Source organism: Aedes albopictus, chromosome 2, assembly GCF_035046485.1.
Source record: "Aedes albopictus strain Foshan chromosome 2, AalbF5, whole genome shotgun sequence".
Classification (NCBI taxonomy): Eukaryota; Metazoa; Arthropoda; class Insecta; order Diptera; family Culicidae; genus Aedes; species Aedes albopictus.
Genome location: NC_085137.1, coordinates 297,384,125 through 297,409,828, shown reverse-complemented (window position 1 = coordinate 297,409,828; position 25,704 = coordinate 297,384,125). Strand labels below are relative to the sequence as shown.

At 42.1% G+C, this 25,704-nt stretch overlaps 2 protein-coding genes across 4 annotated transcripts in view; one reads left to right on the top strand and one right to left on the bottom strand.

Moving 5' to 3' along the window:
* Nucleotides 1-7,183: 7,183 nt before the first annotated feature.
* On the bottom strand, nucleotides 7,184-20,513 carry LOC109430625 (coiled-coil domain-containing protein 6). 2 transcript variants are annotated; one of them, XM_029879661.2, is made up of 6 exons: nucleotides 20,166-20,513; nucleotides 12,948-13,074; nucleotides 12,796-12,886; nucleotides 12,297-12,730; nucleotides 11,292-11,968; nucleotides 7,184-10,181 (listed from the first exon to the last, which is right to left on the bottom strand). In XM_029879661.2, coding segments are annotated over exons 2-6 (1,320 nt in total). In that variant the 5' UTR covers nucleotides 13,064-13,074; nucleotides 20,166-20,513; the 3' UTR covers nucleotides 7,184-10,179. The 2 variants fall into 2 exon arrangements, with proteins under 2 accessions (XP_029735521.1, XP_019562257.2); XM_019706712.3 differs by lacking the exon at nucleotides 7,184-10,181 and having other exon boundaries at nucleotides 11,200-11,968; nucleotides 20,166-20,512.
* Nucleotides 20,514-23,072: 2,559 nt separating this feature from the next.
* Nucleotides 23,073-25,704, top strand: part of LOC109430631 (IST1 homolog) — a 33,763-nt gene continuing 31,131 nt past the window's right edge. Inside the window, exon 1 of one of the 2 annotated variants that reach the window (XM_019706721.3) lies at nucleotides 23,073-23,976. In XM_019706721.3, the coding sequence (XP_019562266.2) occupies nucleotides 23,215-23,976 (762 nt within the window). In that variant the 5' untranslated portion in view covers nucleotides 23,073-23,214. The remainder of the gene's footprint in view (nucleotides 23,977-25,704) is intronic. The other variant, XM_019706720.3, reaches the window with a different exon arrangement.

Below are 25,704 nucleotides of genomic sequence, written 5' to 3'. Positions count from 1 at the left end.
TGTTTCAAGACGGAAGAAATAAAACCAGGCGTTCCGGAGGCGGTGGTAACCAAAACGGAAGCGGGAACCAAGCCAGAAGCGGACACGATGGTAACGGAAGACGAAGTGAAGAAGCTCGCGGAAGCGGTGGACACCAACCCGGCGGAGGACAAGCGGATGTTGCTCCGAGGCTTCCAGGCGGTGGTATGTCTCTCATACCGGTGGAAAAATTGAAAGGACGCGAAAGCTACGTTTCGTGGGCGTTTGCCATGAGGATGGTAATGATCCGCGAAGGAACGTGGCGAACGGTGGACCCTCCAGAGGGTACCGAGGTGAACGCGGATCTGTCGGAGCGAGCTCTCGCGACTATTTGCCTCAGCATCGAACCGTATAATTACAGCCTGGTTCAGAAGGCAAAGACGGCGCAGGAAGCATGGACAAGTTTGAAGACGGCATTCCAGGAGTGCGGCAGGACACGGAAGATCAACCTGCTACGCAAACTGACACGATTGGAGCTGGAAGATTGTTCGTCGGTGGAAGAGTACGTGGACGAGATAATGTCCACAAGCCACAAGCTCGAAGAAATCGGGTTCAAGTTGGACGACGAGTGGCTTTCGCTGATCCTGCTGATGGGTTTACCGAGGCGGTATGAACCCATGATCATGGGGCTTGACGCGTCTGGAGTCCAATTAACGGCGGATGTAGTCAAGTCGAAGATCCTGCAAGACGTGACGTGTGAAAGAGACGAACGATCAGGACATTCTGCCGGAGCGTTGCTGGCACGCAACAAGAAAAACAAGAAGGAGAAGTCAAACCTACGCTGCTTCAAGTGCGAGAAGGTAGGTCATTTCGCATCCGATTGTCCACAGAAGTCGAAGGCCGTCGGAGGCTCTGGTCGTCACAAGCAGGCGGCGTTACTGGCACTGCATAAGCCGGTGCAGCAGACGGAGAGCTGGATCATAGATTCTGGGGCAGGACGTCACATGTGCCGATCGCAGTCGGCCCTCCACGAGGTTAAGAAGTCATCCGAATCCATTTACGTGGCCAATGCAGCGGAGATCCCAGTGGCGGCAGTTGGAAGCGTGAAGCTTACCGCCAGTGTAGAAGGTACGTACACCGATCTCGATATCGCTAACGTTTTATGTGTTCCAGATCTCGCACTGAACCTCTTGTCTGTGAGCGAGATTTGCAAGAAAGGGTATCGGGTCACGTTTACCTCCAAAGCGTGTGAAGTTGAACACGAGTCAACAGGCGACGTCATTGCCACAGCGAAACAGATGGATGGTCTGTACAAGCTGGATCTTGTTGAGCGGAATGAATCGTTTGTTGCACAACCGTGTGGCAACCTGGAACTGTGGCATCGGCGGTTGGCGCACCTCAACATCGACAGCGTCAAGCGGTTGACCACGATGGCTAGTGGTATCGAAGTCCACGGATCGACGATGCCGAGCTGTGTGCCATGTGCCGAAGGGAAGCATCGAAAGCAACCATTCAAATCGAGTGGAGCTCGGGCGAAGGATGTGCTGGAGTTAATCCACTCAGACCTGTGTGGACCGATGGAGAAGTCGTCTCACGGCGGCAGCAAGTACTGGATCACCTTCATCGACGATGCTACCAAGATGACGTTTGCGTACTTTCTGAAATCAAAGGCCGATGCATTCAGTGCATTTCAAGAATTTATGGCCCACGTCGAAAATCAATCTGGAAAGAAAATCAAATGCTTGAGAACTGATAATGGATTGGAGTATCTAGGCCAGCAGTTTCAAGATTTCCTGAAGAAGAGCGGAATACGGCACGAGCGGACAGTACCGTACAACCCGCAGCAAAATGGTTCGTCAGAGCGGATGAATCGTACGATTGAGGAGAAGGCACGATGTTTGCTGGCAGACTCGGGGCTCGATAAACGTTTTTGGGCAGAGGCTGCATCCACGGCAGTGTACCTTGCCAATCGATCTCCGACCAAGGGCAGCCCGGCAACACCATTGGAAATGTTTTTCGGTAAGCGACCGAATCTATCCCATCTTCGAGTTTTTGGGTCTAAAGTGATGGCATACGTACCCAAGGAGAAGAGGAAGAAGTGGGACGCAAAATCCATTCCCTGCGTTCTGGTTGGCTACGCGGAATATACCAAGGGGTACAGAGTGTTTAATCCGGTGACAAAACAAGTTTTCGTTAGCCGGGACATCATTATACTATCGGAGGCCTGCCAAGCCGGCCATGCTGAAGCGGAAGTGGCACCCTATTGTGAAGATACCGGTGCGATCGTCCAGAGTGATGAAGCGAACGACTCGGTTCAGACCGAACCAGCTGAGGTCGTCGAAGACACGGATACGGAACTGGAGCCGGAAGCAGTTGAAGATTTGGAAGCAAGTTGTTTGGGGGAAGAAGCAGTTCAACCGTCTGCGCTCCCTCCGCATCCAACTCGAGACAGTGTTCATCCTACTCCGAGGCGCAGCGAGAGGGAGCGCCATCGACCAGGCAAGTATTCTGATTATAAGGTCACATACAGTGTCCTGCCTCAGAAACTTGTCTCTTCACAGGATTGTGGCAGCCAAGCGGGACGATGCCAGCGGCTTTCAAGAAGCATCGCGCTCCCGTCACATCCCAAAGAAGAAGATGTTGGTCTGCAACAAATTTCTGAGCACAGTGACTGGGAGCGCTCAGTCACAGGCAAGTATCCTTTCGCATCCGTAACAAACAGCAAACTTTCCGAGGCATGTTGTTCACAGAGTCGAGATGAGCCAGAAACCGTTGAAGAAGCGTTGGACCGACCTGACGGTGATCGATGGGTTAACGCGATGGAGAGTGAGATCCGTGCGTTGAGCGACAACGATACATGGCGTCTGGTCAATCTACCTCCAGGACGGAAGGCGTTGAAGAACAAGTGGGTCTTCAAAATCAAGACGAACGCAGATGGCTCCATCGAACGATATAAGGCGCGACTGGTGATCAAGGGCTATTCGCAGGTCAAGGGCGTGGACTACCAGGACACATACTCCCCCGTCGTCCGTTATGCAACAGTGCGTTACCTCCTTGCATTGGCGGCGAAGCTGGACCTCGAAGTGCACCAAATGGACGCAGTGACTGCATTCCTGCAGGGCGACTTGGATGACGAGGAGATATTCATAAAGCAGCCAGAAGGGTTCCGTGATGACAGGGCACCATCGAAAGTCTGCAAGCTACAGAAAGCTCTGTACGGCCTGAAGCAAGCCAGCAGAGTATGGAACCGGAAGTTGGACACGAAACTCAAGCAGATGGGGTTCAAGCGGTCAAAGTTCGATAGCTGCGTCTACCATCGGATCGTTGCAGGAAAGCTCGTCATTATTGCAATATACGTGGACGATTTCCTCATTCTTTCGAACGATCAGCGGTTGGTGGCCAGTATCAAGCAGCAGCTAAGCGCCGAATTCGAGATGAAGGACTTGGGACCAGTTAAACAGGTGTTAGGGCTGCGGGTGACCAGATTGGACGGCGCAGTGGCAATCGACCAGGAACACTATATCGACCAGCTGTTGAAGAAGTTCAACATGATCGACTGTAATAATGCTCCTACTCCTCTGGATGTGAACCAGCGGCTCACGAAGGAAATGTGTCCTGCAAATGAAGAAGAAAAGGAGAAGATGAAAGATGTTCCATTCCGAGAGTTAGTCGGTGGACTTCAATTCATTGCGCAGTGTTCAAGACCGGACATTAGCCATGCGGTAAGTTTGGTCAGCAGTTATTGCAGTAATCCTGGTTCCGCACACTGGACGGCGGCTAAGCGAATACTGCGGTACCTAAGGGGTACGAAGCACGAAAAGCTAACGTACACACGAGCCAGGGACACGAGACTCTACGGCTACAGCGACGCAGATTGGGGAAACGATCCCGATACACGACGGTCGGTCAGCGGATATGTTTTCCTGCAGAACGGTGGAGCTGTTAGCTGGAACTCGAAGCGACAATCTACCGTTGCACTATCGACCACCGAGGCAGAATACATGGCTCTGTCAACTGCAACGCAAGAGGCCATGTGGTGGAAAGGTTTCTTATTCGATCTCCATGGAACGAACGATGCTTTGGTGATTCATTGTGACAACAAGAGCGCTATCAACTTGGCGGAGCGTGAAGTTGGCTACTCAGCACGTAGCAAGCACATCGACATCAGGCACCACTATGTCCGGGAACAGGTCGAAGCTAAAACCATCAAGTTGGAATACGTGGCGTCAGATCTTCAGGCGGCGGACATCCTTACAAAACCATTAGCGGGTCCGAAGCACATTGAAGATAAGACGAAACTTGGGGTTTACGAATTTAGGCTTAAGGGGGGATGTTAGCATAGTAAGCCTTGCTTTTTATATGTAGAAATAAATCATTCTTTGTTCGCTCCTCTAACCGATCAGTCGAGTTTACTCTGCTATCAATAATCATTTCCATAATAGTATGCGTTGACAACTCTTCTAGTTTTCTCTGCCTTATAAAGGGTTAACGCAATGAAGTTACCGTGGGGTGCCCTAATTTCACACGGGTCCAAATTTCGCTCACTGATAATATTGAGAGATCATAATCATAGAACTAATTGTTGAATTGTCCAAATTACACTATATATAGGGTCTTGTACCATTTGGGCAGGTGTACCTATTTTGGGCACTTGCCGCTATAACTAAGTCAATTTCAATCCGATTGATTTGAAATTTTGTCCAGAGTTAGGCACGTACAGTGTATCTAACTCTGTACAAAAATTCAAATCAATCGGTTTGAAATTGACTTTGTTATAGCGACAAGTGCCCAAAATAGGTACACCTGCCCAATGGTACAATACCCTATGGCTGAAGTGAAATTTGGACAATTGCACAATTACCTGGTTCGCCTCGGGCTGAAAGCCTAGGGCTGAAAGCCTCGTAAATAAAGCTAATAATAATAATTGCACAATTAGTTTTATGATAATGATCTATAAATATGTATTATGAATGAGTGAAATTAGGACCCGTGCGAAATTGGGGTTTTAAATTAAGAAAAATGTATCGATTTTTTGATTTTATACGAAAGAGCACCTTTTTCTGTGCCACTATGATTTTTTCCAGATTTTTAGAACTTTATTTTGGTACCTAAAATCAATTTCAAAGAGATTTTTTGAAATCACCTTTTGACAGCTGGGTAACTGTTTGACAGCTCCACCCAGTACAAAATGCGACGAGGGGTGATCCGACAAATCGCTCCCATACAAACTTCAAATTGAATTTTAAATAGGTTCCCGGGCACCAAAATGCATGAAAATTTGGATTTCGGCTCAGTTTCGCATGCAGATTCAGAATATGGAATTATCTCAACACAGCTAAAGAAGCCAATTAGGGCACCCCACGGTTATTCCGACACCAATTTGGTGCAAAATAAATAGAACAGTTTTAATTTTCGTGGATAGAATGACAGTTCATTCAATGAAATGACAGTTCACTCCGAATAAAAAAACACGCACATACAAATTTTAAATGCATTAAAAAAATAGTTTCCGGGCACCATAGGAGATTCCGATTATAAAATAATCTGGATACCCCTAAAGATCCCAATTATACCCCTCAATCGATGTACAATGGGAATAATCAGAGTGTTACATCTGTTTGTCTGTGCTTGCGTCTTATAAATTTAATTTAAAGAAGAGAGTGTCGATAAAGATAAATCGGTCATGTTACTTTCGCCCTAATGTTTAAACTCAATCTAGAGTAGTTTATCGTTTATGGCTAGTTTCCACTTCGTACGTACTGTGCAAAAAGATAGGACAAGTAATGGTCAAGTAATGATTCCGCTTCAAAATTACTTGTGCAGTTCGCAGATGGCAAGTAAGGAAAAAAAGTGTAACACTCGTAACGCCTCCCGTGCGAATCAAATGGAGCTGTCACTTTTCCTTGCGGAAAAATCAGGGGGATGACGAAGGGCCAGAATCATCTACCCAGCATTCAATTCAACATGGCGTCCAATGTTTTTGTTTTGATTGCTTAATTCATGGAAAAACTGCGCTGAAAACAACGACACTGCTTCGCTGCTACATATCATATCGTGCAAAGTGATAAGGAAAGAGAAACAATCAGCAAAAACAACGATTTCGTTTGAAATGTGTAATTTCTGAAATAAGCACTAGCAACACACGAGCCACACACCCGAAAATCAGGAGCAAGTTAGGGTAAACCGACCAGAAAGTGGGTACCAAAACGCGCCGTACCAAAAATGATGTTGGGTGGAGCGGCGATGTACCGAGTTTGACAGCCGTGTCACCCCACTGGGAAAAATAGTCCGCGCTATTATTCCGTAAGGATTTAAGGAAAAGTGACGTTTCTCCCCATACTGGATCAGTTGTCAAAATTACTTGCGGAAAAAGGTGAAATTTTACTTTAGCGCTCTACTTGGCAACAAGAAACTAAGCTTTATCTCTGATGAATAATGTTTCCAAGAATCCTTCCCTACTTGATGATTTCTCTGACATTTATTCGTGTTTTGTTGAAGTCGAACACATGTCCTTCCTCCATCATGTGGACTGCTAAGCCAGACTTTGGATTTCTCTTCCTACAGTCGTTTTGGTGCTCCGCAACCCTCACTTCCAACATCCTCTTCGTTTGCCCTATGTATTCCTTGTTGTCGTCTGTCCCACATGGTATGGAGTACATCACGTTTTTTCTGTTTGCCTAGTGGCTCAGAATCCTTCATTAATCCTTCATTTCAACTAATAATCAGAGTGTTACGTCTGTTTGCCTGTGCTTGCATCTTATAACTTTAATTTGAAGAAGAGAGGGTCGATGCAGATAAATCGATCATGTTACTTTCGCCTACAGTGTACAACATTTAAAAGGTGATATATCTTCCGGAAAACTGACAGTTTTTGATGACGCAATTCAAATCGTTCAGAGGCGATCTAGTATTTACTCCACATCAATTTGATCATGTGAAGAACGATTAAAATGACGTTACATGTTTACATCCAAAATGTATCCAAAGATAGCGCAACTTGGGGTCAACTGGACGGTTGTTCGCAAACAGTATGTTTACATAGGTTACTATATTATACTATAGGCTATAGCTATAGCCTGCCTTGTGATATTTATGCCGTGACTTCCGCCCTTATTTAAACTCAATCTTGTGTTTATCGTTTATCTGTGATGTATAATCATTCCAAGAATCCTTCCCTACTTGATGATTTCTCTGACATTTCCATTAGTTGGAGACACACGGCACATAACGTTTATTACGATAATTTATTAATCAATGATCCTGTATAGTAAAATAAAATAAAATAATAGGTATAATCAGAATAATAATTATAAAGCATAAGCTGACGGACGAAACACGTTGCTTGCTAGTAAAAACAGCAGAACATCTTGTTGAGCTATAAAGTTTACAGACTCCAGAGAAGGGACCGACATTGTTGGTTTAAAACCGTTTATCAGTGGGTTCTCATACATTCCATACATACGAGTTGTATAATCAGATGACTTTCCGAAGAAATGGTCTTTTTCAAAACATAAATTTGGGATTGGCTAAGCAAAAGAGGTTCCTGACTATGTATTTTTGTTTGCTGTTATACTACTCAAACTGCGGCAATCGTGTACCTACTATCAGGTCGTTTGAAAAAGCTACATTCTTACAGTTGACGATAGTCGCAGAAGTTATTATTTTCGGACTTCTTCGTTTGTTTCTTCACTAGTTTTTGGACTGTGAACGACTCTGACTGAATGTCGTGAACTTGTGAAAGAGAGATGAAGATTTGCGTACTCTTCTGCGGTTGTTTCAGTTTGATCAACAATAATATGCTATCTATTGAACTACATTATAAATCCGATGCTGCGATGGCGATCCCTCTGTAGGATTGATTTGAAATTAGCATGCGCCTATTGTGTTTGCATGTTTAATATGACTATGTTTCTGTTTTGTGTTTACATCACTCGTTGGTGGCCATGCGATGCAAGATTGCAATACCTATGTGCTTACTTTGATACATTTACCATCATTCAATTTCGACTACGGCTCCTGTGTGTTGTAAGCGAATGCGAGTTTTTTTTTTGTAGTTTTAGATTTTGATATAAAAAAGGATTGAAGTGTTGTATTCGTGTGGTATGAGTGTTTTATATAAGTACTTTCATGTTTCAATTCTAGGTTTCTTTTCCTGTTTACAACTGTGTCGTTTTGTAAGCTTCATTTGTATTTCGTTCCCAACCAATGTTCTTTTATACGCGGAATCCAACCGCTCGTTCCGTTCGTCCAACGTAGATTTTGTTTTCACTATGATTCATCTCAAGGTTACAATAACTAACAACATTGTAAAAATTCAACTATTAGTAGGTAATAATAGTTTCAATGTGATTCCACTGTTTGGTTAATGTTTTAGTACGAGAACGGTGTAATTGTGACAACAAATCATTGCGCGGCAGATCTCTTTTCGAAAGGATGTTTAGAAGTGAATGGAATAATATCGCGCATAAGTTGTCTGGCTCGGGGAAGTTGAAACTGTCGGGGTAAATTGAAACAACGGATTTGTATAGCGCTGTCTAGTCACAATAATACGTAAAGTATAAATCAATTTCACAAAATTTGAGTGTAGAAAACATTTTAAGAGTTGTGCTGTTAATAACTTAAAACTTTGCATTTTATTTTCCCCAGCCGTTTTACCTTCCTGGAGATATCATTCTGGGTTCATAAGGCTCGCTCTATTCAGCCTGAAAGTAAATATTGGTACATAGGGGAATTCAGGTATTTTGGGCAGACAGTTACGCGTTATATTTTGGACATTTACGGCAAAATCAAATGGAAGTGTCCAAAATATATACGCGTAACGGTCTGTCCAAATTACCTGAATCACCCTATTCAAGAGAAGCAGCAGTTTATTTTTCAAACGTTAGTAAAACTAGGGATGAAACTACAATATGTACTCCTTTTGAACTCATATAAAAATTCACTGTTTGTGTTTGAGTTTCTGAATACTTTTATGATTTATAATACCACGCTAGTGTTCCAACTCTTGCATTATATGTATCCAGGCAGATCTAACCGGTAATAACTGTGTATATCTGACATAAAGTCATATTTCACGAAGAGCGACACTAGGAGCGACACTTTGCCGTCTCTTAACTTTCCGTGACTTTTGGTGCTATTCAGTTATTCTGTTACAATCGTGCTACAATGAATCTTAATCAATTTGAACCTAAAGAATTGGTTTTAGAGGTTGTTTATTATGTAGAAGTGCTTTTTTGCAAAGCAATACTCATAATCATGTGACAATTCCACCTAGGAGTGAGATAGTGTCTAATGTGCTTGATTTTGGATTTTTTTCTTATTCTTGATGTAAGTTCCCCACTGAGACAAAGCCTGCTTCTCACTTTGGTGCTCAGTGTTCTATGAACACTTCCACAATTATTAACTGAGAGCTCCCTCTGTCTATGATTGTATATCGTGTGGCAGGCACGAAGATACTCTATGCCCAAGGAAGTCTAAGAAATTTTCTTTACGAAAAGTTCCTGGACCGACCGGGAATCGAACCCGTTACCCTCAGCATGGTCTTAATGTATACCCACGCCTTTAAAGCTGTGGCTGTAGGGGCCCTTTTAGATACCTAGTTCGGCAATGTCTTGACAACATTAGAACTGCTGAACACGGAACAGAATTCGTTCAGCAAAACTGGATTGATGCCTGTCATTTCATAGCACTTTCCACGCGTTTCTGACAGTTGTCAGAACCGTCGATTCAGAAATGTGTATTGTCACCCACCCAATTTTTAATGACATTTGAAAAATAAACCGCTCGCGTACACTTAATCTAAAGTTACAATGGCGCGCATATTGAAATCCAGCACCGTGATTTGCAACAAATAATGCTAAAATAACAGTCAAGTCATTCCAAATTCCGTTTGGATCTGTTGTTTATTAAAAGAAAAAAAAAGTTCACTTCTAAACATTATCGATAAACAAAAAAAAGGTAGCGTGAATCCTAAAAATGGGATAATACACTCTTCATTCAATAGTAGATAGGTGTGTAAACGTTTCACAGCAGCAGTACAAGCACTAACCAAACTTCTACACTTCTTCTTTGTCGTCTACCTGCAGCAATCGATCAGCAACGACTTCGCACTCCAATGAACGATTGAACTAAATCTTCTTGCTTGTCTTTCCATTCCAATCTATTCGTCGTTTCAATACGCAGCACACTCAATTTCGATGGTCCTTATGAACGGTAGCTGAGTTCTAAATCGTTTGTAAATGTTATAATATGTACGTAGTTGACTAATCGGTAAATAATAGGATACTTAAAATGACACACACTAAAAATGAATCACTGACTTCGGTACTGTGGTTTCGATCAAAAGCACCTGGACGAGGTAGGCAGGGATCCTATTTTGAACTCTTTCCTCTTAGACTACAACTCAGTAATTTTAATACCAATAGGAAGCAATCAGTGAAGTACTAGATTGAAAGTAGTGAGCTGGATTTTTGTATGGTGAGATGATCAGTTCTTCAATTCTGTAATGAAATGGTACAAACAGTGTGGGTTATATGATTTCTTGAGTAATTTGATGCTATTTGAGCAAAAGTTTGGGTAACTGTGTTGCTGTATTAGTTATTTCTTGCAACTTTAACAACACAGTTACCCAAAGTTTTGCTCAAACAGCATCAAATTAGGAAAGAAACCGTATAACCCACGCTGTTTGCACCATTTCATTGCAGAAACGGAGAATTGACCTTCTCACCATACAAAAATCCAGCTCACTACTTTCAATCTAGTACTTCACTGATTGCTTCCTATTGACTTTATTGAACACGGTGAGATGCGCATAGTATCTAGCCATGTTCTACAATTTAAGTCCATTGATCTGAACTGATTGAGTTACCGTGAGGTCGCCATTCACCGTTCGTTTCATATGATTAGAATATAAACCATATGAAACGAGCGGTGAGTGGAGCACGAGCGGTAAATGGCAACCTCACGGTATAACGGAATGTGTACAAAAAAGACCACCTGCCCAACAGTCCCACAACATCCTACCTAATTTCATCGAAGATTGGCAAAGCTTCGCCGATGCTTTTTTCATCAAATTTTCAACAACGAAGTCATTATCATTTCTAGTGTGTGAATCAGTTAACAATTAGATCATTCAGCTTAGATTTCGGTAAATTCTGCTGGTTAATCCTCGTTTTCTTCTTTTTAACTTTATAGTTGCGAGCTGGTTGGCCGCACTAGGAGATGATTCATCTCGTGTTCATCTGGATGTATCAGCGTTATGTATATATGTTATAATATGTAACGTGTTTGTGTGCTCCCTTTTTCGTATTCGGGAGGCAATATTTAGTCCTTACACATTGAGGTATCCATTGGACTGGCCGGCTGTACGAAGGACGAATTTCCGCTGAAGGAAATGTTGCTACTAGTGTTAGGTGTCGACGACGATGACATGCTACTGTTGAGTGAACCCATGCCTCCTCCGCCACCGGCAGTTCCGACACCAGTCGAAATCACTGGGAAATGGCTGCCCCCCGGCTGGCACGACGAAGCCGGTCCGGCGCTACTGTGGTGAAGCATATTTGGCGCCGAGGTATTCAGCCCAATCGGAATCGCTGGTTTGATAAATCGTTCGCTGGTTCGACGGCTGACCAGCTGGCCGCATGCGTGACAACGAGTCAATCCTCCGGGACTGATGGGCCGATTGCTGCTGCCACCAGCGGCAGCAAAAGCAGACACATTCTCGTTGAATAGCCGTTCCTCTTCGAACTCCAGGGACGATTCCGACTCGGACAGATGACGAGAGAGAGCTTCACGGCGTTCCACCTCTTGCTGGAGCTTTTGCTGTAATCGCTTGTTTTCATCGCGAATACATTTCTCTTCTTGAGCAAAGTGCTGAGATTTCTCCTGATTCTCTTTCGCAGCCGCTGCCAAGTTGCTACGCAACTGGTCCACCTCCGAGCGGAGGTTTTGAATGTGAGCTGTAAGTTGCGAGGCAGTGTCGTTACCATTCTCGTTGCGGTGGTTAATTTCTCTGCAAAAATAAAAAAATAATCAGACAAGAGTCGCATGCATTTGGATAGGGCTTCTTTACATGGCGTAAGGAAGGACGTTTAATTATAGGCAAAGCGCTTGTAGTTCAATGTTTGTTGAAAAAGTTTTTATGTCAAACATCCTTATGCCAAAAGTACCCCGCCCAAGTTGAAGAGATTCTGGCCAATAAGTTCCACCGGGAGCCAGATAGAATATGATAAAAAGCGAATAAAACAACCACATGATTAGCAAGTAAAAAATACCTTATTACTGTATATGCATACAACCTAAAATCACCTATCAGTTCCCCTAAAAAAAGCAATACTCACTTCGGACTGGTTGGATCCGACACCGGCTGATCCAGCTTGATCTGCAGCGAGCGCTTCTCCGCTTCCAGTTTGTCCATTCGCTTCCACAGCTTGTTGACCAGTGCTTCCTGCTCTTGCTCGAGAGTGTTCTCCAATTCCACCATCTCTCGGCGCAGTTGCTCCAGATGATTCTGCTTGGCGGATGTTTCCGCTTCGAGTTTTTCGATCTTTCGCATCAGTTTATTCACTAGGCATTCCTGTTCCTGCTCCAGGGTGAGTTCCAGTTTGCATTTCTCCTGTCGCAGCTGGTCCAGTTTACGCGACAGATCGTTGGTAAGACATTCCTCCTCGCGCTCATAATGATGGGCAAGGGTTTCTTTTTCTTTCTTGAGGGCTTGGATTTTTTTCAGCAAGGTGTTCGAAATGTATTCCTCTTCTTGTTCGGCTTTTGCTTGCTGAAACATTTGCAAAAATTTTGATAATGACAATTTTTAAGATTATATCAAAGCAAGATACTCACAATAATGACTGAAGCTTGTCGCAATGCCCGATTCTCCTCTTGAATTACCTTCACTCGAATTTTGTAGGTATCCAGCTCAACCTTCAACACTCTAAACAAATGAATGCGATTAACAGAAAAAATAAAATTCATCAATGTACTAAAAAACCTACTTGTTCTGTTGAGTCAAACTTTCGATGCGTTTCTGTAGCTGTTCCCGCGACACTGGACTCGGTGGAAGCATTGCTCCGCCATCGAGAGAACTCTCTGATTCACATGGGCTGTCCATCGCGGTTGAAACTGCATGGAAAAGAAAAATAGGATTCATGTAAATGTGCTGTATTTTTTGGCTTTATCTGATTGATGTTCTTGTTCTATCTATTCATAACAAGTTAAGACTTTTCATTATGAACTTAAATCATTGTGCAGATAGTGATGTAAAACTTTGTTTACATCAGTAACGTTTAATGGCCACTTGCACTCGTATAATTCTATGAGCCATCTATCAAACACATCATATAAATTACAGTCTGGCGGATAGAACTATCGGAGCCAATTGAACTTGACATTTCGAGAGAGCTTGAATACGAGGAGATTATTGTATACGTAAAGATAATAAATTTATGTTTTGAAAACACAAAGTCAATCAAAAGCTTGAACTCTTCCTAGTGTTGGCAGTAAATAATCCAGTTGCTAATTCTTAGGATTTTCTATTCGCCAGACTGTACCTAAATAGTGACTGTAATATAAATTATAAGCCCAGTTAAACACGTTCATTTCAAATTACACACCATAAGTATCATACCACAAACAGTTCATATAAATCTCAATGACATTAGCATATAGCGAAATTCTATGCACATATCATATGCCCTGTTATTATGCGTTGTGCGAAAATTTGTACGCGCAAGCGCCCATACATCTCCGCCTGTAAGAAAAATCCTTTCGGTGTTTTCGGCGCATGGCCAATTCATTTTCATTTTGCAGCATTTGGTGGGGCAATGAGAGCGCAAGTCAGTCCAAAGCCGATGATAAGGAAGGGTAATGGCTGAATAGTCTTTGCTGACCACATAAACGCCATGGGATAGGAAAAGGGTATTTTGGTGTGGGATTAGGGTGTTGGTACAGACTTGACAATATCAATGCTATTCAGATGCAAAATAATTTTTAAGGCTCAATAGTGAATCGTATACCTTCCAAAACCAAAAAAAAAAACAATAATCCTCAAAATGCCAAGCAAGTCATAGAAAGAAAAAACGCCCGATTTTTATTTTGTCAATTATAACAAACGGAAACTTCTACCAACAATCAATATGAAACTGGAGAAATTGTTGTGACGCCAGTCGTTTTTTTTTATAAAAAACTTGCTGCTGCGGGTTTTGTTATTTTTTTTCCTGTGGGCATCATATTTAAGTGGGTTCCTAAAGGTCAGTCCCGTCCTACCGCTACCCCCGAAAATTCTCGTGAAACACATTATCCGAGAGGAAAATCCCGTTGCCCCAAAATGATTAGACCACTGTCGATCCCGAAATTTACAAGGCTGCTTCTTAGCCACAGCGGCTCCCAATTATTCCCGGGGCAAGCTCAGTAACATCAGAGCTTTCGAACTCATGGACAGCATCTCGGCCTACATACTACTAAGATGGTTCATATTCTCAAACATTTATTAAACTCTTAGTGTAGTATGTGAGTGTGGATTTGACATTTTTATTGGTGCTTATTGCGCTGCAGACTTTTCTTGTTAACATTGGCCCTTACGGCTTAACCCACACTACGTTGTGGTTGGAATGTTTCCGCCGAGGCAGCTCGGGATTGGTGGGTTTGGACCGGTACTCGACCAACGGGAACCAGCGGGCATGTGTGGTTGTTCCAGGGGGAATGACATTTCATTTTCTAACCAAAACAATCCGCTTATATCCGTCCATTACCGTCGCTAGTCGTGGACCCTATGATACAATTAGCGAAGTAAATTATTGGAGTACCGTGAGGTCGCCATTCACCGCTCATGCTCCATTCACCGCTCATTTTGGGTCAATCATACAAAAATAATCAAATGTTAGTAAAGTATCGTAACAAAAGTGAATGTAACATGCTGCCAGATTAAAAAACTTTCATTTCACCAAGTTTTTATATGGGTGTACTTGAAATTACGTTCTCTAAAAATATTTCTCACATTGCGCTGCAGGACAACATGGGAACTGTTCAGGGCAAACAGCGGAAGAAATATCCAACAGGTAAAACCCGTTAAAGATTCCATTTTGACAAAACAGGATGAACTGAACGCCATGAATCATCAATACTTTGGTAAATAAGAGCTATTTTGTTTTTGTAAATGAATAGTTTTTGTGATTCCATGAAAAAAAAATCCAGTGAGCGGTGAATGGATCCATTATGAGCGGTGAATGGATGCATGAGCGGTAATAGGAGCCAAGAGATAACACATTTGATTTTTGATTTTATCGGTTGCAAACATATTTTACAATTGTTTTATATTTTTTCTATAATAACAACATAATTGTTGAGTTGCTAACTTAAATTAAAGTGCAATATTCGCAAACGTTGATTTTTTATGTCATATACTTTACGAAAATGCCGTTAAATGAGCGGTGAATGGCGACCTCACGGTACATCCAAAATTTAAAAAAATAAATATCATAAATCGTCTACCTATGTCTATGAATTCCATAAGGAGAAGACAACTTATCAAAATGATCCGTGCAAAAAGATTGTACAACTATGCAGACTGGAATCGAACCATAAACGTCGAGATCACTGAGCTCTTGTTTAACCCACACGGTTATCAACGCTTGAAGATATGGTGTTGCTAAATATATGTAAAAATCAATCTGTCAGTCGACACTGCAATCTTTCTCGTTGTCATGGTCACTAAATTGGCGAACTCAGTCTTGCTTTGATGAAAACGGGTGGAGCCAACTGACATTGAAAGCGTCGCATTAAGAAAACCAGTGTTGGGCGATTTTACTGGGGGAAACATAGGGGGAAAACTGGCGTCAGAAATCGAACTGAATTTGTTCCTGACATTTATGTCTTAGTATTAAGTCTATGCTTCTACCCTCTCCGACTCACCATTCACCCGAAAAAAATGTTCCTTCAGTTCCGGAAAATATATTATCCCTAATTAAGCCTTTAATCGAATTGTCCGCGTGATCTTGTAGTATGGTATGTGGGGGCAAGATGGGTCAGTACCGTTTTCAATCGCACAATATATGTTTTGAATCTTTCAATAATTTTCCCAAATGAACGACGGGGATACACAAAAAAGTGGTATATTGTTTTGAAAATTCTATACGTTCCTCGCACAGAAAAAAATAAAATATTTTTTCGTTATACTCCTTATGCTATACATTCCATATAACTACGTGTATTGTGTAGACGGGGCAAGATGGGTCACCCTAATTTTTCGATATGTTTGCATAGTTTTTGAAAATGTTTTATTTTTCATGGAAAGGCTATTCTGTGACCTACATTATCGAAGCGATGAGAGCACTGAAAATTTGAGAACATATTTTTTAAATTTTCCTTCAAAAATATAGGTTTTCAAATTCCGTTTATGGTTACCCGAACAAAAATCTTCTAGTTCTGAGAATACCCAGGTAACCACTAAGCACTGTTCTGAGTATTATAACGGCCATTAAACAGCTTTTCAGTGCTAAGTAGCTCTATATAAGCATTCCTAATTCTTATAGGCACTATAACCAGTAAGAACTAAATTAGGCCCTGTAAGCCTATATAAAGCCTACAAGCTGTAAAGAAGTTTGTCAGTGCTGTCACAGGGCTTGGAGCACATGACGTTTATATCAATCAAAATAGATTTCGACCAAAACAGACTCGAGTCGGTCATGATCAATACATTTTAAACATCCATGTCGGACGGGATTGACGAAACGGGATTATTTTTGTTGTTGGCATGTTTATCGGAATGGTGTTGTTAAATAGATAATGGAATTTGGTTATCTTGATTATTCCATTTTTTTTTTCAATCAAGACAAACTCCAGCTCGTTTCCCTCTTCTTGTGAAACGTTTCCCGACCATTTATATAAACATTGCTTCACCTGCATCAATTCCTGCGTTCGTCACTACCAACCTTACCACTGCATCATCCTCATCCCATATCATTTTCAACCCTCGAAATGCCCAAACTATTTTGTTTTTCATGGTTTAAGTACTAGTTTCATCACACCATTCCCATGGTGCATTGGTGGAGCAGATGAGAAAGGCAACGGACTTGGACTTGATCAGGAACTCGGAGGACAACAGCTAGAATCTGGATGAAGTAGCAAAAAAGCAACTTCAATGGAAGCGAAGGAAGTTAGAAAAGAACAGAAGATAAACAAAATATTTTTTTTTTCTTTTTTCTTTGTCTCACTTTTGACAACTTTCGCTCCAGAGACTTGGTACGATATTTTAAAGTTGGCCGAATATCAGCCGAATAATTCGCCAAAAGTGGCTTTTGAGCAGCTCTATAAGAGGATATAGAACCAATAAGCTCTGTTAGCCAGGTTCTACATTCGACTACAGAGCCGACTTAATGCCATTTTTACGGCTTAATGGTTACTTGGGTAATCTACCGATATGTTTCAACACTTTCTTCATGTAATCTGTACGTCTATGAAGCTTAGATGTATAGAGAAAAACTAGAAGATATAGTATTTTTTGTTGGAGGAAAATCGAGTTTTCTTATAGCTGACCCATCTTGCCCCCGTTAAAATGAGGTGGGGCAAGATGGGTCATGTTTTGAAAATTGTTTATCAAGAAGCAGGTTTCAAACTTTATTACCTTTTTATACTCTTATATCATAACTGACTAGTGTATCTGAGAGTCGTGGTAGAATACAGAAAAATGCGATTTATATTCAGAAAGTTATAGGGATCCATTTCTTAGGTGACCCATCCTGCCCCCACTTACCATACCCCTGCTAGGGGCCATCCATTAAGTACGTCACGGTCCTAGGGGGGGGAGGGGGTTTGTGAAAGTGTGACAAGCAATGTATTAGGTATAGGAAAAACCCGTACGAAGGGGGGAGGGGGGTTGAAAATTCTCAATTTTAGCGTGACGTACTTAATGGATGCTCCCCTAGGTAAGAACCAGTCATTGCCATACATATTAAATGCTACATGACCCCATGGATAGCATTTGCATATGTAAAAGCTTTGCTGATGTGACTTTCCTATTAGGCAATTCTCTCATCACATGTTTGTCTTCAAAACCTTGTCAAACTTAGCAAATTGGAGTTAATAAACAATACATTACAAGGTTCGAATTCCCATAGAATGAGATCATTCATTCGTACTACAACACCATAGGAGATAATATCACATTGGCTGATTACAGTACGAATGCGAAAAATCTCCCTTTTCCCCCTATCCGCAACCCGGGGACGCGCCCTGTTGGATTTCGAAAGCCTCGGAGAACATCACAAACCTTCAATGGCATTCCTATACACCAGTGCTTCCCAAACTGTGCGCCGCGGCGTCCTGGTGCGCCGTGAACATCTCTCAGCCTCAGGTGCGCCGCAGGCTCTTGGGAAAAAAAACACAAGGCCAAACTCTTATTATTGAAGGCAGAATTTTTAGCTGTTTTTGTATTGTTTTGTAAAACTAGTGTCAAATCAAACCCTTTTTTGTATTCGATACCAATGTTTTGGCTTTTTTGTGGAAGACTTCAAAAGAAAGTCATTCAAAGGGGTTTCCCTCTTCAAAAATTTTCAATTAAATAGTAAATATTCCAGTCTACGAATGTTTTCCGGAATTTATTATGTCCTCATGAAACATTTAGATTTTTACAAAATTTTTATATATCCGAAATTTTGAAAATTTTTGTAGGTCTCTCAAATTGTTGGACTTTTTATGATTCGGCTTAGTTTTCGATTTTATCAATAGCTTGTTATTCAAAGTAGGTATTTCCAGAAACTGTTTTGAAGTTCTTTCCATAAGGGCCTGTCCATAAACTACGTAGACTCTTAGGGGGGGACGGGGGGGGGGTCTGGCCAAAGTCTACGATCCATACAAATTTCAAAAATTTTGTATGAAAAAAAGTCTACGAGGGGGGGAGAGGGGGGGTCAGAGATGGCCGAAAAAAGTCTACGTAGTTTATGGACAGCGCCTAATACTATCATCTATAAGTACTGTCAATCTCCAGGTCTTCGTGCTGTGTCAAACACTTCGGGACGATATTTTTACTTACATCACTATCATAACTTGTTAGTTTGTCTCTATGATTAAGATTTCCTCCTATAGACTGGTAGCCCCTTATCGTGAAAAATCTGCGATAATCTATGTGTCGATTTCATGCATGATTCTGAAACCGCTTTTTTTGAGTTGTTGAGTTGAGTTTTTTAAGTACCGAATACAAAAACATGACCCTTCACCGTCACTGTCAGCCGTTCTGGCAGGTTCTGAACAATTCATTTTTATATCTATTTTCCCTTAAATTTGGTAATCTAGGTACTTTATTTAAAAATTAAAAGTTTTTCAATGCAATCCTTCAGAAATCTAAAATTTGTGTTAAGTTCTGCGAATCTTTAAGCAATTTTTCTTTTTTTCATTATTATTGTAATTTTGAACTGCAGGTGTTCAAATTATTAGAATTCTTTGTAAAAAGTTGTTGGTGCGCCGCGAAAATTTTGAAAATTTCAAAAGGCGCCGCGGTAGCAACAAGTTTGGGAACCTCTGCTATACACTAACCCACATTGCCCATTCAGGGGTCTGACTGGGCCTATTACCCTATTACCCTCCTTCAGTTTGTAATATTCTCATCAACATGGAATTATATTTTCCTGGCACATAAATGACTTCGACAAATGTTCGATATACTATGCAGTAGCATGATCAGTATAACTGTTACCGTTTCGTAAAATAAATACAATTATACATTCAGCTATTCCAATCATTACTGCAAAGTACATCGGCCACTTGCCTGAAAACAATGCTTCCTGGAAGATATAATCCAAGCCTAGGGCCACTAACTGTAAAAACTCAAATTAGTCAAAATGCACATGGGACAGATATCTGTAGTATACATAAGCATAATATAACAAAAAGGGACGCAATAACACAATACAAAATTAAATCTAACGTTTGTACGTTACTCATATTTTCATAAGTGCTAACCAAAACCTGACAAAAACAAATATTAAAAAAAAAAACATCTAGATAGCTAAAACAAATTGGCTTAAAAGTTTACCCAATAATTAACGAGAAATCACATTGCAATAGAAAGCACTTCAATAAAGAAGTGTCTAATGCAGAAACTACCAAATAGGGCACCCCCCAAGAAGGAATTCAAAAAAGCAAACACAAAATTCGGGGCGGAGTGCCTCCTCATCATGCGAGGTACCTAACATTGCATGAAAAGGTGGCAGAGTACTTACTTCTTCGCTCTTCTGTTCGTTTCTCGGTCGGTCCTCCTTTCTTTTTCTTCGGCACGGCAATTTCGTTGCGCTCGGCCTTTTTCTGCTTCCTCACTAATCGGCGAACGGCGAATGGGAACTTTTTTCACTTCGCTTTTTCGCGTTCGCTAGGCACAACTTTCGCACAATTTCCACGCAATTATCTTCCCCCGGGGGGATTGAACGGGTTTTCGCTACACTTTTCACGGAAAAAGTGGATTCCACTGGGGATTTTCACGAAAATATCACTACCATCCGGAACCACTTTCGGGCGATGCAAATGCGAAAATACGACGACAAACGACTGGCTGCAGCGGAGTAGAAACTACTCGAATAAAGATGGATGACTTCGGTGGCGTTACGCGATGGACTGCTCGCAAAATCGTGGCCCAAAATAAGGGGAGTATGGGGTGCACCTGTGTTGACGCTAGTTCCAATCTAGATTGAGTTTAAATAAGGGCGAAAGTAACATGAGAGAGTGTTCTCTTCATCGACTCTCTCTTCTGCAAATTGTGACAAGATGCAAATTCAATCGAACTTTTCTACACTTAGGTCTTAGACGCTAGATTGCATCGCGACGTAGCGATTTATGACCAAAAAATGCAACCATACTTGCATCTTGTCACTTTAGAGTCGAGAGAGAGTCGATGAAGAGAGCTCTCTCATGTTACTTTCGCCCTTATTCAAACTTAATCTAGAAATAGTCTATTGTTGATATTGGGCTCACGGGCTTGGGCGCAACCTCCTGTCAAATTTTCATTCATGCATGAAATGAGCGATCAGCCTAGTAAGAAGATGTTTACGAATCGCCTGACGGGAAGCTCGAGAAGGAAACCCGCTTAAATAATTTCAATTTGTTCGTATCGATGTTTTACATGTTTTTGCTGACACCTACTAGGGGTAAAAGGAGTAAAATAATTTTGGGAATTCGATTTTATGGTGCTTGAATAAACACAATTCAATAGGAAGCAATCAGTGAAGTACTAGATTGAAAGTAGTGAGCTGGATTTTTGTATGGTGAGATGATCAATTCTCCATTTCTGCAATGAAATGGCGCAAACAGCGTGGGTTATATGATTTATTGACTAATTTGATGCCGTTTGAGCAAAAGTTTGGGTACTGTGTTGTTGAAGTTGCAAGAAATAAATAATACAACAATGCAGTTACCCAAACTTTTGCTCAAACAGCATCAAATTAGTCAATAAATCATATAACCCACGCTGTTTGCGCCATTTCATTGCAGAAATGGAGAATTGACCATCTCACCATACAAAAATCCAGCTCACTACTTTCAATCTAGTACTTCACTGATTGCTTCCTATTATTTGAATATTGCGCTAGTTTTATTTTACATTTTAACTGCACCACAACTGTATATTATACTACCTTTGAACCATATTGCACAGACAAACATATTGCATAATAAAGCAACAGTTACATATTATGCTTTTGGTCGAAATACGAAGTGACCGAACGTGCGAAAATTGATTTTTAACCTACTTAGAAATGTCGCAACTCAATTTGGATTAGTGCATATTGTTGCTCTTAATTAGCTTAATGATGCGCAACAGAAAAAATAGATTCAAATTTACTTCGCAGCTGCAACTTCGCATGTGCTTCTAGCGACGACTTCGATTTAGTGGTGCGACGATAATATACATTGCCAATTTCCATTTCGATTTTACAGTTTAACTGTTGTAGAACGGTTAGCTGAACAGTGAACTGAGCAAAAAATGGATAGTACATTGACCTTTTGACAAACTGTAATCGAAAAATTTTGTTCGAGAAAATTGGCGTTTTTTTATTGTAACATAACTTAACCACCTATTCCCCATACTGTAATTTGCCCGAGAACCATCTGTCAAACTGTTGATTATATACATGGTACTGTTGGTTTATTGTTGCTTTAGATGTTATATTATACTGTTGGGGTACTGTGATAAATAGTTTCGAACAGTATGGCAAACAGTACTAGTATGGTTCATGGTTATGCGGGTTATTTATTGACTCTTCAATCAGAATGCATATGTATTTCATTCAAATATCGTGTGAGGTACACATGAGAATCGTGTGGATTGTTGACAGATCGGGGCAAAACATTTTGTTGGTGATTCTATATGTTCCACACGTGACATTCGTGGGGTTTTACAATTTGCGCAAATCTATATGTAAAACACATTACTCAGACGTGTATTTTTTTTTTGGGTGAATGAACAAGGTGGTGTGCGGTAACTAGTTTTTTTTTCTCTCCCTTTTTGGCACAGACCTACTGGTCCATATCGGGTAACTAGTTTGTCGAATTGAAAGTTTATCTCGATAATTCGACAGCAATCATTTGTCGAAAGCGGGTTTTACGGTAGTCGGTGCAATAAATAGAGGTAATCGAGGAGGTAATAAACTATAGAGGAAGAATGTCGCTGGCGTCGCTGCCGAAACATCTCTTGCTGGCGGAGATAGGCCGGGCTATAAGTGTCAAAGCGAAAAAGTATGCAGTTTGACAGATAGATACCCAACATGTTTGCGAGCGAGAACAAAGGGAAGATTCAAATATTACGTCCATCGTTTTTCGGGATTTCTAGACCCCCCCCTCCCCCCTCTGTCACGCACTTTTCCTATACCCAATACACGTACTGTCACACTTTTCTAGAGCCCCTCCCCCCTCTCCCAAATGTTCGACGTAATTTTTGAACGTTCCCAAAGGGAACAGCAGCGACATTCGTCCTCTATAGTTTATTAACTCTATTGTGCAATAACGACGGCAAAATCATTTACCACGACGTCCCTTATCACCTTAACAGCTGTCCCCTGTAGGAGTAACGTCGCGTTTCTCCCTTTTTGGCTCAAATAGTAGAATAACACCGATCTGTCAGAGCTCGAAATTTATTTGGCCCAAATCAGTTTGTTTTGCTGGAGTGTTTTGATCGTGTTTGCAAGAGTTTTTCGAAGTGCAGTGACTCATCCCGGAGAAATTGAGATTTTTGCATCGAATTATCCTGAAAAAACTTTTAAAAACAATCAAAAAGTCGTTATAATGTTTTCCAGTGGTCCTAACTATACAAAGCTGAAGACCAATCTTCGCTTGGCCGTCAATCGCCTCAAACTTCTGGAAAAGAAAAAGACGGAACTTGCCCAGAAGGCCCGGAAGGAAATCGCAGACTATCTGGTCGCGGGGAAACCGGAGCGGGCAAAAATCCGCGTCGAGCACATCATCCGAGAGGATTTCCTGGTCGAAGCAATGGAGATCGTTGAAATGTACTGTGATTTGGTGCTGGCACGATTTGGGTTGGTGACTCAGATGAAGGAACTGGACGAGGGAATCGAAGAGGCTGTGAGCAGCATAGTTTGGGTCGCACCAAGGCTGCAGGCCGATGTTCAGGAACTAAAGCTGTGTGCCGATATTTTCACGATCAAGTATGGTAAACAGTTTGCTGAATCGGCCCGGGCAGCGATTCCTCCGCATAAGGTATCGGATAAGCTAATGCATAAATTGGCTATCCAAGCACCACCAAAGCTGCTGGTCGAGAAGTATCTTATTGAGATAGCAAAAATTTTCAACGTAGACTACGAACCGGATCCGCTGGTGATGAAGGACGATAAATCCCATCCGGAGAACAGTATTCTGATCGATTTGTCCGATAGGAATAACTTGGATGGAGGAAATTCCGGTGGCGGTTCATCTTCCGGTGGAGGAGGTGGCGGGGCTCCAGCTCCGATGGGTTTCATCGGGTATCCTCAGCCGCCGCCACTACCACAGCTGCCAACGGTCCCACCTGTAGTTCCTTTCCACTATCCGGTAAGTGTTGTATAAAGTAACTTTAACAGTTGTACTTCCTATAGATATTTGCAATATAAAAAAAAAATAACAATTGGAACCCATTTTTAATAAGATTTTAAAAACATAACTTTTAATTATTTCGCCTTACGTTAATGATGATGATGGTGAAGGTCTACCTACCATTTATTGCAGCACGGTAACCTATAGTCCGACAACAGTAGGTTGTCCACCCAATGTGATTCGGTCAAGTAAAACATTATTATTAATATACAGGGTGTTAGGTTCATGAGTGCAAACTTTTTAAAGGGTGATAGAGGACCATAAATGGTGAAAAAAATTGTTCTACGCATATGGTCAAATCTCACCCGTAACGTAGTTATTGGACTCCCCATGTTTTTGACTCTTATTGCCTTAACTGGCTATAACTTTAAAATGGTCAATGTTAGAATAATATAATTATAGCAGGCGTTCAGACCGAACGCCAATCGTAGTAGCCTAGATTTAAATTTAAATAAAATTTTCACTTCTGTTTCTACCACTGCACAGAGTAGTTCGTTTTACTGCCTACCTACTCCAATAGGTTATTGGCCCAAGTATTTTTTCAAAAGAAGATTCCAGAAGCAGTTTGGAAAATGTCTCTCGGAGGTGGTGACCATCGAGCGGAACGGGTTCCGCAAGCCCCGCAACAGATCCAGAACCTTTCAAGCCTTCCCCCCATCGAGCGGCTGAGCGGCCGCGAAAATTGGCCCACGTGGAAGTTTGCGGTGGAAACGTATCTGGAGCTGGAGGAGCTGTGGGAAGCAGTCAAGCCGATTCCCGACGCGGATGGGACGCTACCGGCGGTCGACGAGAGGAAATGCAGAAGAGCACGTGCGAAGATTATTCTCCTGTTGGATCCCATCAACTACGTGCACGTGAAGGACGCGAAAACGGCCCGTGAGGTTTGGGCGAAGCTTGAGGCAGCGTTCGAAGACACCGGCCTGACGCGCCGGGTGGCGTTACTCAGGAAGCTCATCACGACGACGCTTTCGGCGTGCGGCAACGTGGACACGTATGTAACGGAAATCATTTCCACCGCTCATAACCTTCGAGGCGTTGGTTTCGAAATTTCCGAGGAGTGGATTGGTTCGCTTCTACTGGCTGGCCTTCCGGAGGAGTACAAGCCAATGATAATGGCGCTGGAAAATTCCGGCACCCCCATCACCGGCGACAGCATCAAGACGAAGCTGCTCCAGGAAGTGCAATTTTCGTCGGACAAGACGGCGTTCGTTGGAAGGAAACCATTTCCAGCGAAACCGAAGCAAGGCGTACCCGAAACCCGGTCAGCTGCGCAGTCAAAAGGTCCGAAGTGCAAACGTTGCCACAAGTACGGGCACATTGCGAGGGAATGCCAGGTAAGAAGCGAGACGAGGAAAGGATCGGCATTTTGCACGGTGCTGAACACAACTGGTTGCCATAGCAACGACGGTTGGGTTTTCGATTCGGGCGCGTCGGACCACTTCACCATGAATCGCAGTATGCTGGTCGACCCAAGGCCGGCGAGCGGCGTTGTCATGGCAGCGGATAAAGGTGTGATGGAGATTGCTGCGACCGGCACCGTCAAGCTTTTTCCGAAATGTTGCCCGGAAAATCCACCGATAGACGTGCACAACGTCAAGTTCATCCCAACGATGTCGAACAATTTGCTGTCGGTGAGCCAAATCGTGCGACGAGGTCACGTGGTGCAATTTTGCAATCGTGGCGTGA